The sequence below is a fragment of the Mirounga leonina genome, unplaced genomic scaffold (genome assembly GCF_011800145.1).
Source record: "Mirounga leonina isolate KUSES-001 unplaced genomic scaffold, KU_Mleo_1.0 Mir_151, whole genome shotgun sequence".
Taxonomy (NCBI): domain Eukaryota; kingdom Metazoa; phylum Chordata; class Mammalia; order Carnivora; family Phocidae; genus Mirounga; species Mirounga leonina.
The window spans coordinates 953,175-966,565 of record NW_023270377.1 but is presented as its reverse complement, the minus strand read 5'-3'; the positions used below and the strand labels follow the sequence as shown (position 1 = coordinate 966,565).

The 13,391-nt window shown below is 65.4% G+C and overlaps 1 protein-coding gene and 1 pseudogene across 1 annotated transcript; both read left to right on the top strand.

Annotated features, from left to right (window-relative positions):
* Positions 1-615: 615 nt before the first annotated feature.
* LOC118012620 lies at positions 616-4,469 on the top strand (annotated as a pseudogene).
* Positions 4,470-9,484: 5,015 nt separating this feature from the next.
* LOC118012619 (G-protein coupled receptor 35-like) lies at positions 9,485-10,800 on the top strand. The gene is made up of 2 exons (XM_035008321.1): positions 9,485-10,363; positions 10,750-10,800. Exons 1-2 carry the CDS (start codon positions 9,485-9,487, stop codon positions 10,798-10,800), a joined length of 930 nt encoding a protein of 309 aa, XP_034864212.1.
* The last annotated feature ends 2,591 nt before the right edge of the window (positions 10,801-13,391 follow it).

Sequence of the window (13,391 nt, the reverse complement as noted above, 5' to 3'; positions counted from 1 at the left end):
CTAGCCTGCCAAGAGCGAGGAGGAGCTCCCGTGGCAAGAGGAGGCTGGACCGGGGTGGGAGGGTCTGTGAGGAAGAGCGGGGGGCGGGGGGCGGGGGGCACCAGCAGGCCAAGGCAGGGCCTCCGTGCTGAGGAGGGGAGGGGGACTCGGGATGGACGGCAGGTGGCACCGACCCCCACCCGTGACCCCTCCCACCCCATGGTGTCCCCAGCACCCCCTCCCCCATGGCATCTCCCCCACCACCACCATTCTCCCTTTCCCACCTCCCCAGCCCCGTGGCATCCTCATCTGGTTTTCCAGCCAGACCAGTGGGAGGGGGAGGAGTTTCCCAGACCCGGTTTCTGGGAAGAAGGGAGCAGAAAGTGTCCATGGTGGCGGTGGCCACAGAAGTGTGGGTCCTCTCTCTGCTCAGCTCTGCAGAGAGTCTAGACTTGTGGCTGAGCCCAGGTTCCAGTCGCCTTGCTGGTTCCATCTCCCAGGTGCCTGGGGCAGGGCTGGGGCAAGGGAGGCCGTGGCCTTGGGCCGAACGTCTCAGGGGCTGGCGGCACCCGGTCAGGAGGACTAACTGGGCTTTGATGCAGTCTTTTACTACGGAAGCCAAGGCACCAATCCGCCATGAAGGGAGAATCGCCTTGTGCTGAGGGCGGCACGGGGGCCTGGCGTTCCTTTGCTTCGGGCTCCAGTATGGGGGGAGGGGAGGTCTTGAAAGACCAGTGTCCACCCAGCCCCCAGCCTGGCTCCGAAGGTGGCCCCCTGGCCAGCCCTCGGGGGCTCCGCTCAGGCTTCCCCTACCCCCCCCTGTGGAAAGGGCCAGGTCTCAGAGCAGACTGTCAGGCCGCCCTCCCCTGCCCGCTATGTGCTTCAGGCTGTGGGAGAGAAGCTGCCTCCCTTCCTGCCCCTCCTCCAGGCTAGCGTGTCCCTTCCCTGCCCGGCTAGCACCTGTCCCCCTTCCAGAAAGCCCTCCCATCTCCACCTCCTCCCACCTTCCAGGCCCAGCTCAAGGGCCGCCTCCTCCAAGAAGCCTCCAGTCCTAGCATGCCCTCTGTGAACGCCCGGGAGTCGGGAGTCGATGGGAGCGCATGACCCCTCTGTGGGAGGGCGCACCCACCTGGGTGGTCTGCCTCCCCATGCCGTGTCCCTCGCGGTGCCCAGGCGGGGGCTCCAAGGGTGGGCACGAAGAGGGAGCAGACCAGAGAGAGTAGAGTGAGGTCAGAGTGGATGCACATTTTAGCTGGGGGAGTCGACCCTGGGTGGGTCAAGGCTGCACAGCCCGCTGTCCTCAGGGCCCTTTGCCCTCTTCCTAGGCACTTTGTTTGACCCAGGTGGGCGGGGCATCGTTCTCACCACAGGAGGGGAGCTCGGGGAGGACAGGAGCGCCCAGAGTTTGCAGCGTTTCCTAGGCCTGCCTCTGGGCCACATCCAGCAGCCTCCCTGGAGTGACTCAGGCCCCCCCCCCCCGACCCCCGCTTACTTCCCTAGAAGCCTCGGCTCCACAGGGCAATGATGCATATTTTGTCATCAGCAGAGTCGCCCTGTGTCCTCCCACCCCAAGTGTCTGGAGGAGCGGAGGACCAGGAGGAAGGGGCAAGAAGGATCCTCGGCACAGGCTGCCCCGTGGGTTCTGCAGGTGCGAAGCAGGAGAGGGAGCTGGGAGCCCAGCAGGGGTGGTGGTGGCCGGGAGGGCAGGTCTGCTGAGCGTGGAGCACAGGCTGGGGGAGGCGCCCAGGGGCTCCCCCGTGGGGCTGGAGGGGCTGGCATGGGGGAGCCCGCAGCACGGTCACACAGAGGCCCCACCCACCCCATGCTCCCCTCAGGGCCGCCGCCAGCTGGTTAGGACGCTTCAGGAGGCCTTCCTGTGTGGCCCCCCACTGACGTGGCTGAGAGCGGGGGTCCCAGGGACGGACAGAGAGGCAGGGAGAGAAGGGGGAGCCACACTGGGACCCCGGTCAGGCTGGACCAGGAAGGATGTGCCTGGGGCCACTGTGGTGGGGAAGGGTGGAGACAAGCCCCTCGTCAGGGGCCTCTGGGCAGGGGGCCCTGGTGGCAGGGTCTGGGGGTCGCCGCCCAGCCACTCCGTCCCCTGGGCCTCAGTTTCTACCTCTGTGAATGGGCAGGGGTGGTGGGAGCTCGCCCTCGCCCCTTGAAGCCTGTGCAGGGAGAGATGCTGGGGTGGACTGCGGGACCCATGTGGAGGCCCACAGGTGCATGGGGCTAAGTGGGGGCAGGGCCAGAGGCCTGGAGGAGCGGGGGGGCGGGGGGGCTGGTCTGGAGACCGGCTTCTGAGGAGGTGGGCCTGAGGAGGGGCAGCTGGGGGAGGGGCGGCAGGAGCAGAGCGGCAGGAAGTCACCTGTCTGGGGGCGTCTCCACATGTTGGTGGGTCAGCGGTCAGCGGTCAGCTGGTCAGTGGGGCATGGGCGCGGGCGTGCCTGGGCATGTGGCCTTCCTGCCAGGACGCTGGCCCTGGAGGCAGGGACGCCGCCCCGCAGCCGCTGGGGGCCCAGCGCCGGGCTGCGCCCTCGTCCCCTCACTCTCCGGAGCTGGGGGCTGGGGAGGAGTGGTGTGGTCTTGCTCTCCTGGGCTGCTTCCTCACCAAACAGGCTGGTTCTCTGTCTAGGAAGGCAGCGCGGGCTCCCACTTCCTTTGCCAGAAACTACCCCAGGCAGCCCTGAGCTGACACAGGGGGCAGGCCCTGGCACCCCCACTCCAGCACCCCCACTCGGCTGTTGTCAGCCAGCCCTGCCCCCTGCCTGCCTTAAGCGGGGTGCAGTGGTGCAGGCCAGTCCCACTCTCCTACCTCAGACACCTGCACAAGTGTGGGGCGGTGGGGGGTGACAGCTCAGCTGGGAAAACAGGCTAATTTCCGTCAGTACCAACCCTGGAGACAGGGAGCACAGAGGGGCGAGCGTGGTGGGGGGCTCAGAGGGGCGAGCGTGGTGGGGGGCTCAGAGGGGCGAGCGTGTGATGGGGGCTCAGAGGGGTGAGCGTGGTGGGGGCTCAGAGGGGTGAGCGTGGTGGTGGGGTCTCAGAGCGGGGGTGAGGGTATGATGGAGGGTCTCAGAAGGGGTGAGCATGATGAGCTTTGGAACCTCAGGGGAGCGTCCCGATGGAGGAGCTCTGTGGAGATGATGATCTGGAAAGGGGAGCCCGCCTCCCTGAGTGTGGGGGGCGTCCAGCACGGGCAGCAAATGCAGAGTAACTCCGGGTATCCTCCAGGGCCAGGACCCCCACCTCGTTTGAGACTCTGAAACCCACTTTGTGGGCTGTGACCAGGATTTGAGAAACCAGAATAGGAAGTGTCTGAGGGCCGTATTCCCGCTATGGGGGCCTGTCCTGTGACACTTCCGTCTCACTCACACGCAACCGTGCTGGAGCCCGCGGATTCCTTGTGTGGGGTCCTGGCTCCAGAGGCCTCTACAGCGCTCGGGCCCGGGGGGCCCGCACCCCACTCTCTGCCCGACTTCCCACTCCCAGGGAGCCCCACAGACCGCAGGGAAGGCTGGCGGAGGCTGCGGAGTGCGCCCGCCTCCCGGATGCCACCACAAGCTTCTTTCAGGTCATTGCAAAGGTAGTTCAGCGCAGAATCGAGGGCGCCTTTCCTGGAGGGTGGGGAAGCTGACTGATCCCAGCATCAGGAAGGACGCGGTGCTCTCAGGTGCTGCTGCCCTCCCCCCAGCCTCCCCCTGCAGGAAACTCAGAGCCTCTGGCTGCTGAGCCCTCACTGTGAGGGCCCTTCTTCCTGCGCTCCCTGCAGGGGAAGACCACAGACACGCTGTTCTGCCAGCTCTCCGAGGGCATCTACCTGGCCAACGGGCACATGAGCATCAGCCTGGTCACGGCCATCGCTGTGGACCGCTACGTGGCCGGGCGTGCGGCACCCACTGTGTGCCCGGGGGCTCCGCTCCCCGCAGCAGGCGCGGCCGTGTGCACGGTGCTCTGGGTGCTGGTGGCCAGCTTGCTGGGGCTGCGCTGGGCCCTGGGGGCGCAGGAGGGCGGCTTCTGCTTCTCCAGCAGCTCCAACACCGCGGCCTTCTCACTGCTGGACTTCTTCCTGCCGCCGGCCGTGCTGGTCCTCTGCTCTCTGCGCGTGGCCACTGCCCTGGGCCAGAGGCCAACCGCCAGCCCCGACCAGGCAGAAGCGACCCGGAGGGCCACCCACAACCTGGCCGTGTTCGTGGTCTGCTTCCCGCCCTTCTGCGTGGCGGCCTGAACACCGCGGCCATCCGCTACGCCTTCTGCATCACAGGCGAGCTCTCAGATGCCAACTGCTGTCTGGACACCATCTGCTACTACTTCATGGCCAAGGAGTTCGGGAGGCATCTTCACTGGCCTCGATGCCCACTGCCAAGGTCCACAGAACCAGAACTTCCTCTGTGCGACCCTCGCCTAGGAGACCAGTCGTGGGCACATGGGCCAGGTCCCAGGCTCTCTGGGAGGTCCTGCCTGCTGGGGCATCCCTGAACTCGCTGTGGCCACTGGGCACGGTGCAGGGGGCCTGGCTGGGTGGAGAGGACCTGGCCACAGACCCCGCGGTGGTGTCACCCCAACCCCTGGGATGGAAGAGGGTCGGGACCAGGGCAGGAGGACTGAGGCCTGAGTGAGGCCAATCCCAGGAGCCCTGGGACGGGACCGACACTGCAGCGCCCAGAGTCCGGTACCCCTGGGCACTGGGGTAGATGCTTGCTCTGTGCCATGAGGCCTCAGTGGGCAGCCTTCTGCTGCAGCGGGGCTGGAACAAAGCTGGCCCCCAGGCCTGGCCCTGGCCCTGTGTGCGTGTGTGCACCTGCTCCCCACACTCATGGTGGGAGGGCTGGGGTGTCTTCCTAGACGGCTCTCAAGGGCTCTCTACCTGGGGGCTCTCCTTGGGCCCCCCCGCCCACTCCCAGCCATCTGCAGGGCTCACGGGGGCTATTTGCAGCTCCCGGAAGGGCCACGCTGACAGCCCGCTTTCCTCCTGCCAAGGAAGGGTCAGAACCCCTCGACCCCCTGTAGGGGCTGCACAGCTGCACTAGGCTGGGGGTGGGTTGGGGGCAGCGAGGAAGTGCAGTGACAGGCCAGGGTCTGTCGAGGGCACACTCCCCTCGGGCTTCCTTCGGGGAAGCTGGAAGACCCTGCCCGGTGGCCTCAGGGCCTGGCAGGAGTGTGGACGCCCAGGCTGGTGTGTGTTGCACCCACCTCTCCTCGGCCTCCCTGCACTCAGACCGGAACCACCAGAGCCTTCTAGAGGCCCCCTGTGGCGCCGGTCCAAGTTGGGCCTGGGCACCAGACAGCCACCCTGTGCTGCTCTTCCGCCTGTGTGCTCAGAGCCAGAAGGGCAGCCCTGTCCGCAGCCCTGTCCTGGCCTCAGGCGCCTGCCGCTAAGGCAGTCCTCAAGTCCCCGGGTCAGGGGGCGCTGCTGAGAGGGGCCCATGCTCGGGGAGGTCCACACTCAGGGGATCTCTGCTCGGGGGTGGGGCACTCAGGGAGCGCGTGCAGCTCGAATCCACTGCTGTCCTAGCCTGGGGCTCAGATGCTCCCCCCCGCCCCTGGGGACCCCCTCCCTTTATCACCTTGGGTAGGTAGTGCCTACCCTGCCCACCGACGTGCACCAAGGGCCGGGCGGGCCGCGTTCTGTCCTGAGAAAGCATAAAGATGGCCAGGCGTGTCCAGTGGAGCAGGGCTGAGAGGAGCAGGGCAGGTGTGAGCAAGGGCAAGGCTGCGATGGACCTCTCCCCGCCCCCCCGCAGGCAGACCACCTCCCTCTCCTGCCCCCATCCTGCGCCCCCACACAGGCGCCGGCCCTGGGACTAGGAGCCCCAACCTCCTCCCAGGCTCCCCACGACCCCCCACACCCCTCACCCCATCCAGTGCTCCCCACCCTCGTCCTCCTGCCGGCACTTCCTAGGCTGGCACCCGGCCTCTCATCACAACCCTGCCCTTCCAGGGGCATGGCCAAGTGGACAGTTCCTAGGCCGTGACCTCTACTGCCCTGACCCTCCAGGGTTCTCCTTTTCTAAGGGACCACAGAGTCCGGAGAAGGTTTCTCACCGTAGGGTGGGATGACCACTGGGCTGAGCAGCGAGCCAGGGCCGGGTGTAGACGTCCAGGGCCGTCCTCGGCCAGATTTGGGGATCCAGGGAGAGAGGCAGAGTAGGGCCTGGGCTCCGCTTCGCCCCCTGCCCCCCGCTCAGCATTGTGGGGGGAGGGGGACGCCCAGTGGCCAGTGTGGAGCAGCCATGGAGGAACAGAGCTTTAGACCAAAGGTTGACAGGCGGGTGACAGGAGCTTCCCAGAGCCTGGGTTAAAAACTCGGAACCTCGCTCTGGGCTCCGCGGGCAGTGGAACCTGCACAGGTGGGGGCTGAGCCTGGCCATGTTTTCACGTGCGCCCGCCAGGGCTGTCCTTGCAGGGGCGGAGGAAGTGAGGGTGGGCGGCAGAGACCTCTGCGGGGTCTCCTGGTGGCGGCCTGGTGCTGCTGGGTGGCAGGGAGGCCGGCCATGCTCCGAGGTCACCAGCCTCCTGAGGTGCACGCTGCCCCACCTTGCCGGCCCCCGTCCATGGCTGGGAGATGGGATGTGCGCACCTCTGTCCCTCAGGCCTCTCCGGGCTCCCAGTAAGGGCAGGCGGCTGGACTTGCATGGACTTCCGGGAGGAACGAGAAAAGGAGCAGAGGCAAAATCACAGATGGGAAGCATCCAAAGAACAGACTTCTGAACCCGAATCATGGCCCACACACTCTGAGAGGCTTCTGGGCTGGGCCGGACCGAGTGGAAGAGTCTCTCCCTAACGCCCCCCACCCTGGCCTAGAGGCCTCAGGGGCCAGTCTGGCACACGGAGCAGGTCCGGGCTCACCGTTAATTAGCAAGCCACAGGCACCTGAAAGCGGATTCACTTCGCGGCTGCATAAACAGGAATATAGGGCCCAGAATGTGGGAGGGCACCGCTTCATTCTCCCCCCGTGAGGATCACACCTAGGGTATTTTTTCTGGCCAGGGACACTGGCCTGTAGCGCGCCCTAGTCACCTGGGAGGGGGTCTGGAGGGTACGGCCGAGGGCTTGGCAGTAGCCAGAGGAAGTGTGAGCAGCAGATGAGTGAGGTGCTCCCAGAGGCAGGTGGCGTGTGCGATCTCCGAGGAGCAGACAGGTCTGGGTGGCTGTGGAGTGCAGAGCCACAACGGGGAGGGCCCCAGAGAACTGCCCAGGACCAGGCCGTGTGTGACCAGGTCACTGGGTGAGAGGCAGGATGTAAGCGTCCAGGAATCTCCATACAGAGCAAGGTGCTCCTGGGGAGGCCACGTCACTTGATTCCTACTAGGCCGTATGTCGTCGGCGATGTCTGGTGTCTCTGGCTCTTTCCTCTGGGGCAGTTTGCTTCTCGGTGAAGGCTCTCTCTTCCTGTCCCTGTTGGGGGTTGAAGCCTGGCCGCAGCAGGTCTCGGGAGAAGGTAGTCTGAGGGAGGCCAGCCATCAGCGGGCAGAGCTGCCCTTGGTCTCCTGTTCTCGGGGACCCACCTGCTGCGGTGCCCCAGAGGAACTCTTCCTGAGAACACGTGCCCATCTTCTACGGGGCAAGGGCGTATCAGCCAGAGACAGTGCTAGAGCGAACGGGGTTCTGCGGGGTGTGGGGGCTGCTGCCCAGCCTCCAGCTCAGCCCCCTGCAGCTGCAGGGCAGTGTTTGGGGCACCGCAGGGAGGGGGCAGCGGAAGGCGGAGTCGAGCCGACTGGAAGGTCAGTACTTCAGGAAACTACTGCCCCCATTTCCCAAGCTTCCAGAAGTCTCAGAGATGGAGGCTTGCATGCAGGGGCATCCCGGGGAGTGCTCTTGGGAACCCCACCCATAACGGGGCTGGCAAAGTGGACTGGGCCGAGGGAGCAGCTTCTGTGCCCGTGGGGTGCTCTGTGCAGAGAAGACCACGCAGCTGACCACACAGGTTACCATGGACGCGCTGCCTCTGAGGCACGCACCACTTGTTGAAGGCAAGTCTGGAGGGGCCTTGGGCTGTGAACTCTGGCAGCGCGTGTCTTGGTCATGACGGGGGGACCCCAGCAGCACCCCACGGCATCCACTACCACCTGCCACCCTGTCAGGCCGGGTGCCTGGACCCCTGAGCTGCAGCCTCCCGAGGCTGCGGGGGTGGGTCTCCGGGTCGTCCAGCCCTGAACGGGGCAGGCTTCCTGTCCGGGGTCTCCCCAGCCAGTGCCAGGGACGGTGCACAGGTGGGGGGCACCACCTGGCCAAAACGGGCCTCCTGGAAGCCGCACGCAGGCCCTCCTCCACCCCGTGTGAGGCCGGTCTCTGCAGGCTGGGGGCGCCCTCGCTCCCAGCCCTGAGCTCTCTGGGCAGCTGTAGAGGCGGCCCAGGGCTGTGGTCAGGAAGTAACGCTGTGCAGGGTGTCACGAAGAGCAGGCAGACGCAGAGAGAGCCAGGCACACGGCGGGTCTGGCTGTGCAGAGGGTGGCCCAGCCCAGCGCCCTGAGGCCCCAGCCATCCCAGACTGGTGAGTCCACCCACAGCCTGCCGTCCCCCTGCTGTCCCCTCCATGAGCCCTGTCCTGCCCTCACCCTGCTGGCCACCACAAAGGGCTCGCAGGAGCAGGGCCCCAGGCTGGCCTGCATCTGGCCCCGGGCTTCCCACGTGAGGACCGTGCCGAGCTCCAAGCCCAAGCAGGCATAGGGCAAAGGCTGGGGGGACAGTTAGCCTCTGAATGAGGTAAGATAGTGGGGGGGGAGCAGTGGGGGACAGAGGTAGAGCCGGGGGACAGAGATGGGGAGGCAGTGGGGGGCAGTGGGGGACAGAGGTAGAGAAGGAGGAGGAGAGAGAATGGGGGAGATGGGGGTAGGGTAGGGGGAGAGCTTTTGGTGGGAGGAAGGGGAAAGGAGGGCCCCAAGGAGGAGGGTAGACAGTGAGAGGGAGGGCAGAGAGGGGTGGCTGGGATGAGGGAGACACACAGACACAGAAGCAGGGAGACCAACAGAAAGGAGAGAAGACAGGGTCAGCCTGGGGATCCCACTGCTCTCCTGATGGGCCGGGGGTGCTCCCTCTCTGCAGACTGGCCTGTGGCCCCTGCCAGAGGGGCGTAGGGGCCCCACTCCATGGGCCATGGGCCGATGGTCCTTGGACAGGGCCACAGGATGTCAGGGGGCGGGGGGGGGAGTAAAGTGGCAGAGGTCTTGGGCTGAGCTAAAGCCTCTGGTGGAGAAGCCCAGAGAGGAGCCCCCACAGAGCTCCCTTCCATGGCAGGGGGCCACTGTCCACACCCTGGAATCTAGTCCCTCTGGACGGGGCAGGGGAGGTGGCCTCAGTGGAGCTTCTTGGGGTCAAGAGAGGGAGGCCTTGGGGCTGTAACGGGAAGTGGGGGAAGGGGGGAGGGGGGGAGACAGAGAGCAGGGTGGTAGAGGAGGGGCGGGACCACAGCAGCATTTCCCTCCCTGCCCCCAGGTGAAGCTGGTCACCCTGCGTGGCCAGAGCCCCCACTGGCTCCCCACCGCCTGTCAGGCCGTGCGCCCCGATGGCCTCCGGGAACAGCTCTCATGGCTGCATAGCTGACCCGGGCGGGCGCGTCCTGTCCCAGGTTACCAGGGTCTCCATCTGCTTCATCTTGGCTCTGGGGCTGCCGCTCAACGGCCTCGGGCTCTGGGTGTTCTGCTGCCGCCTGCGCAGGTGGACGGAGACCCGCGTCTACATGGCCAACCTGGTGGTGGCTGACTTCCTGCTGCTGCTGAGCCTGCCCGGAGTCCTGCACATGCTGGGCCAGGAGCAGGGGCACCAGGAGGGCCCTCTGTGCAGGGTTCTGCAGAGCTTCTACCATGTCAACACCTACATGAGCATGTGCCTCATCACGGCCATCGCCGTTGACCGCTACACCGCCCTGAGCTTTCCCCTGCGGGCCCAGGCCTGGCGCAGCCCCCGCCAGGCCGCCCTCACCTGCCTGGCCCTCTGGCTGCTGGTCTTTGGGACTGTGGCCCTGGTAGCGTCCTTGCTCCCCGCAGACGAGAACTTCTGCTTCGGGCAGGGACATAACCGGGGCACCAAGCCCCTTGCCTTCTCCCTGCTGTTCTTCTTCCTCTCACTGCTCATCCTCAGCTTCTGCTCGGGGCAGGTGCTCTGGCGTCTGCTCCGCGAACGCACGCGGGCACCGCCCCAGGAGTCTGGCCGCATCCTCAAAGCCCGCCGTGTAGTGGCCACCAACCTGGCCACCTTCGTGCTCTGTTTCCTCCCACTGCACGTGGCCTTGATGGCCAAGCTTGTGGCCAAGTGGACAAGTGCAGCCTGCCCCACCATCCAGAGCATCACTGACTTCGTCCAGGTGGCCGCCCGCATGGCCAACGCCAACTGCTGCCTGGATGCCATCAGCTACTATTTTGTGGCCACAGAATTCCAGGAAGAGGTGGGGGCCATCCTCAGAATGCCCTGGCGTTTCTGGGGACGGATGCGGGGCGCTCCTGCAGGTGACCACCCTGACCTGGCCGTCCGCGGGGGGCGGGGGGCAGCTGAGGAGAGCGATGCAGGAGGGGCCCCACACATGGCCCTGCAGCAGGCAGCTCAGGGCCCCCTGGGTCCCCCACAAGGCAACTCTTTCCCCTCCTCCATGGCATCCACAAGAAGGAGCCTCCCTGCTCACAGTGTGACTTTGGATTTATGAGTCCTGGAGATGGGGCTATTGCTCAGCAAGGAGAATTTAAGCAAGGAATTAAAGGATCACCACCAGATCGCCACCAGATCTTTCTTCTCCCAGCTCTGCTGGCTTAGCCCCTTGGGCTGCTTCCTTCGCAGCGTGCACCCCCTCCCCCAACCCCAGCCCTCAAGCTCCAGGATGCAGGGTGACCCTGACCTACGCCAGGCTGACCTCCAACCTCTATGCTCCACCCCTGCGGGTACTCAGGAAGGGAAGGACCCTCTGAGTACCCAGGTAGCACTCCTTGGCAAGTACTGAGGAGGGTGTTTAAAAAACCACATTTTTCTGTGTCACCTATAGATTATGATTAGACACCAAAATCTATCAAAGTTCCAAGGTCTCTCTTCAGGTCCGTAACCACTGCAGACAGAAACCCCTAGATCCCAGGGCTGAGGGACGCCAGGCTCTAAGTGTAGGGATGTTTACAGAGACACAGCCACTAATTAAGTTCAAAGACATTCCTTTGTAAAAAATGTTCAGTTGTGTTTCTGAAGAGCATCATAGAGGCCCAGTCCTTACTTTTGGGGTGCTTCTCGGGGCCCCTTGTCCCACCACACACTTCACACCTCCCAGCACCACTGGCAGCCCCCATCCTCCCACTCTGGGCCAGGCCCGTGGACACCCGCGGGCTGAGCTGAGGGGCCTGATGGCCGCTCTGTTAGCGGGGGACAGGAGGGGCTCTCCCCACAACACTTGGCCATCAGGATGTGTCCACTGGGCTGGGGCCCGAGGGCATAGCTGGGAATGGAGTTTCAGGATCAGCACAAACACCTCCACTGAGAAGCGGAGGCAGGAGACAACCCTGAGGGACCCTTGCTGGAGACTGGGGTCCCCAAACTGGGCCCGAGGAAGCAGAAGGAGGTGCTCCCAAGAGCCTCAGGTGACTAGAGGGAGAATGGGAGACCCAGACCCCTGTCCCCTTCCCTCCACCCTGCTCCTCTCCCCTCTCCCTCTCCCACCCACCCCTGCCACCTGCCCCGGCCTCCTCAGAGCTGTCTGCCTGGCAGGGCAGTCTGGGGGCCCTCCTGGGCATGCCCCTGGCCACACAGGCAGAATGAGAGCAGCTGGCCTCCAGGCTGTGCCCCAGCTGGACCTGTTACCTGCAGTGCCACCAGCTTCCAGGTGACGGAGATGCACGTCCTGACTCTGGGACAAAGCAGCAGGGCCCTGTACCTGCACAGTGGTCAGTCCCATTCTGCGAGTGCACCAATGCCCTGGCCTTCTGCTGCCTGCAGACCCGGGCTCACGGGGCCTCCCTGGGCTCCCTGACCTCTGGCAGAGGCTCACCTTCCCCCCACCGGCAACACACCCTTGTTCCGGTCAAGGATGGCCAGTCGGCGGGTGCCAGAGAGGCCGTCTGTGTGGCCGAGGCTGACGGTGGCATCACTGCCCGTGGCCACCGCTCCAGCAGCCATCCTGTCCGGGGCCCACGTGCAGAGCTTCTTGCGGTGACAGGAGGGCAGCCACAGTCACGGCCCCTCTGTCCTCTTGGGGCAGCCAGCTGGCTGACGGGGGGAAGTCAGGCCTGGGCCGCATCTCCCCCTCCCACACAAAGAAATCGTAGGGCATGAAGTCCACCCTACCTGGTCTGACCCTGACCACCAGTGCATGGGGAAGGGGCTCGTGAAAGGGGATCCCACTGCTCTCCTGATGGGCTGGGGGTGCTCCCTCTCTGCAGACTGGCCTGTGGTGCCTTGGAAGAGAACCCTGAGCGGGAGCGACCCATGGAGGCCCGATCCTCCATCTCCACCTGTCCAAGCACCCTCAGGGCAGTGGTGCAGTCTGGCTCAGGGAGGCAGCCACCCCCTCTGAGCCCACTGGTGCAGCCACCCTCCCCGGCCAGTGCTGCCCTTCACCCAGGGAGCCCAAGTCCCACTCTGGGGAGATGCGTGTGGTGGTCCAGAGAGGTAGGGCTCTTGCTCCTTGGGGCTCCAGCTGTTGGCAAACACGTGGGAGGCACATGGGCTCACCCACTTCTCCAGCACCCCGTTAAGGCCCCTTCCCCCCAGGAGCAGCCCCCTGGAGTCTAGCTTGCAGGGCTGATCCCTTTGAGACCCAGGCCCTCCCAGCCTGGGGGTAGTGTTGGGGCACAGCAGGCTGGGGGGCCACCATGGGGAACAGGGAACTTGCCAGAGTCTCCTGAACACCTTGAGCATCGCTTTCCAGCTTGAGGCAGAAGGGGCTCCAGTGCTGACCTATCCACCAACAAGGTATACAGGATCTGCCATGTGGCAGATACTGGTCTAGGCGCCCCGAGCCTCACAGGGTCCCACGGAGGGGCGGGGAGGGGAGAGGCTGGGAAGTGGGCCAGGCTGGATCACAGAGGGCCTTGCAGGGCAAATGCAGGGCTTGGGGGGTGTTCTGAAGGTGGCGGGGGGGCGGGGGGCGCCCAGAGGGGTTTGCATCAGAGGAGTGAGGATTGTGGCCGTGCTGCAGGTGGGGGACTGGATGGCAGGGCCAGAACGTCAATGGGGCACCAGGGTGGCATGGTGGGGGCTGGGACTGTGATGGGTTCCGGGATCAGGATGGAGTGTTCAAGCCATCACGGGAGTGCGGGACCTTGATGACCGCCAGCCATGGGAGGCCTCAGTGCAGTGCTGTACAGTAGCGTGCCTAAGGAGGACGAGCGGGGCTTCCCGGAATTAGGGTGACCCCGTGCAGGCGCGGAGGGGTGTGAGGGCCAGGAGGAAGCAGGGGCAGGCACAGGCTGGGGACCCAGGCAGCGAGGAGGCAGATGGGA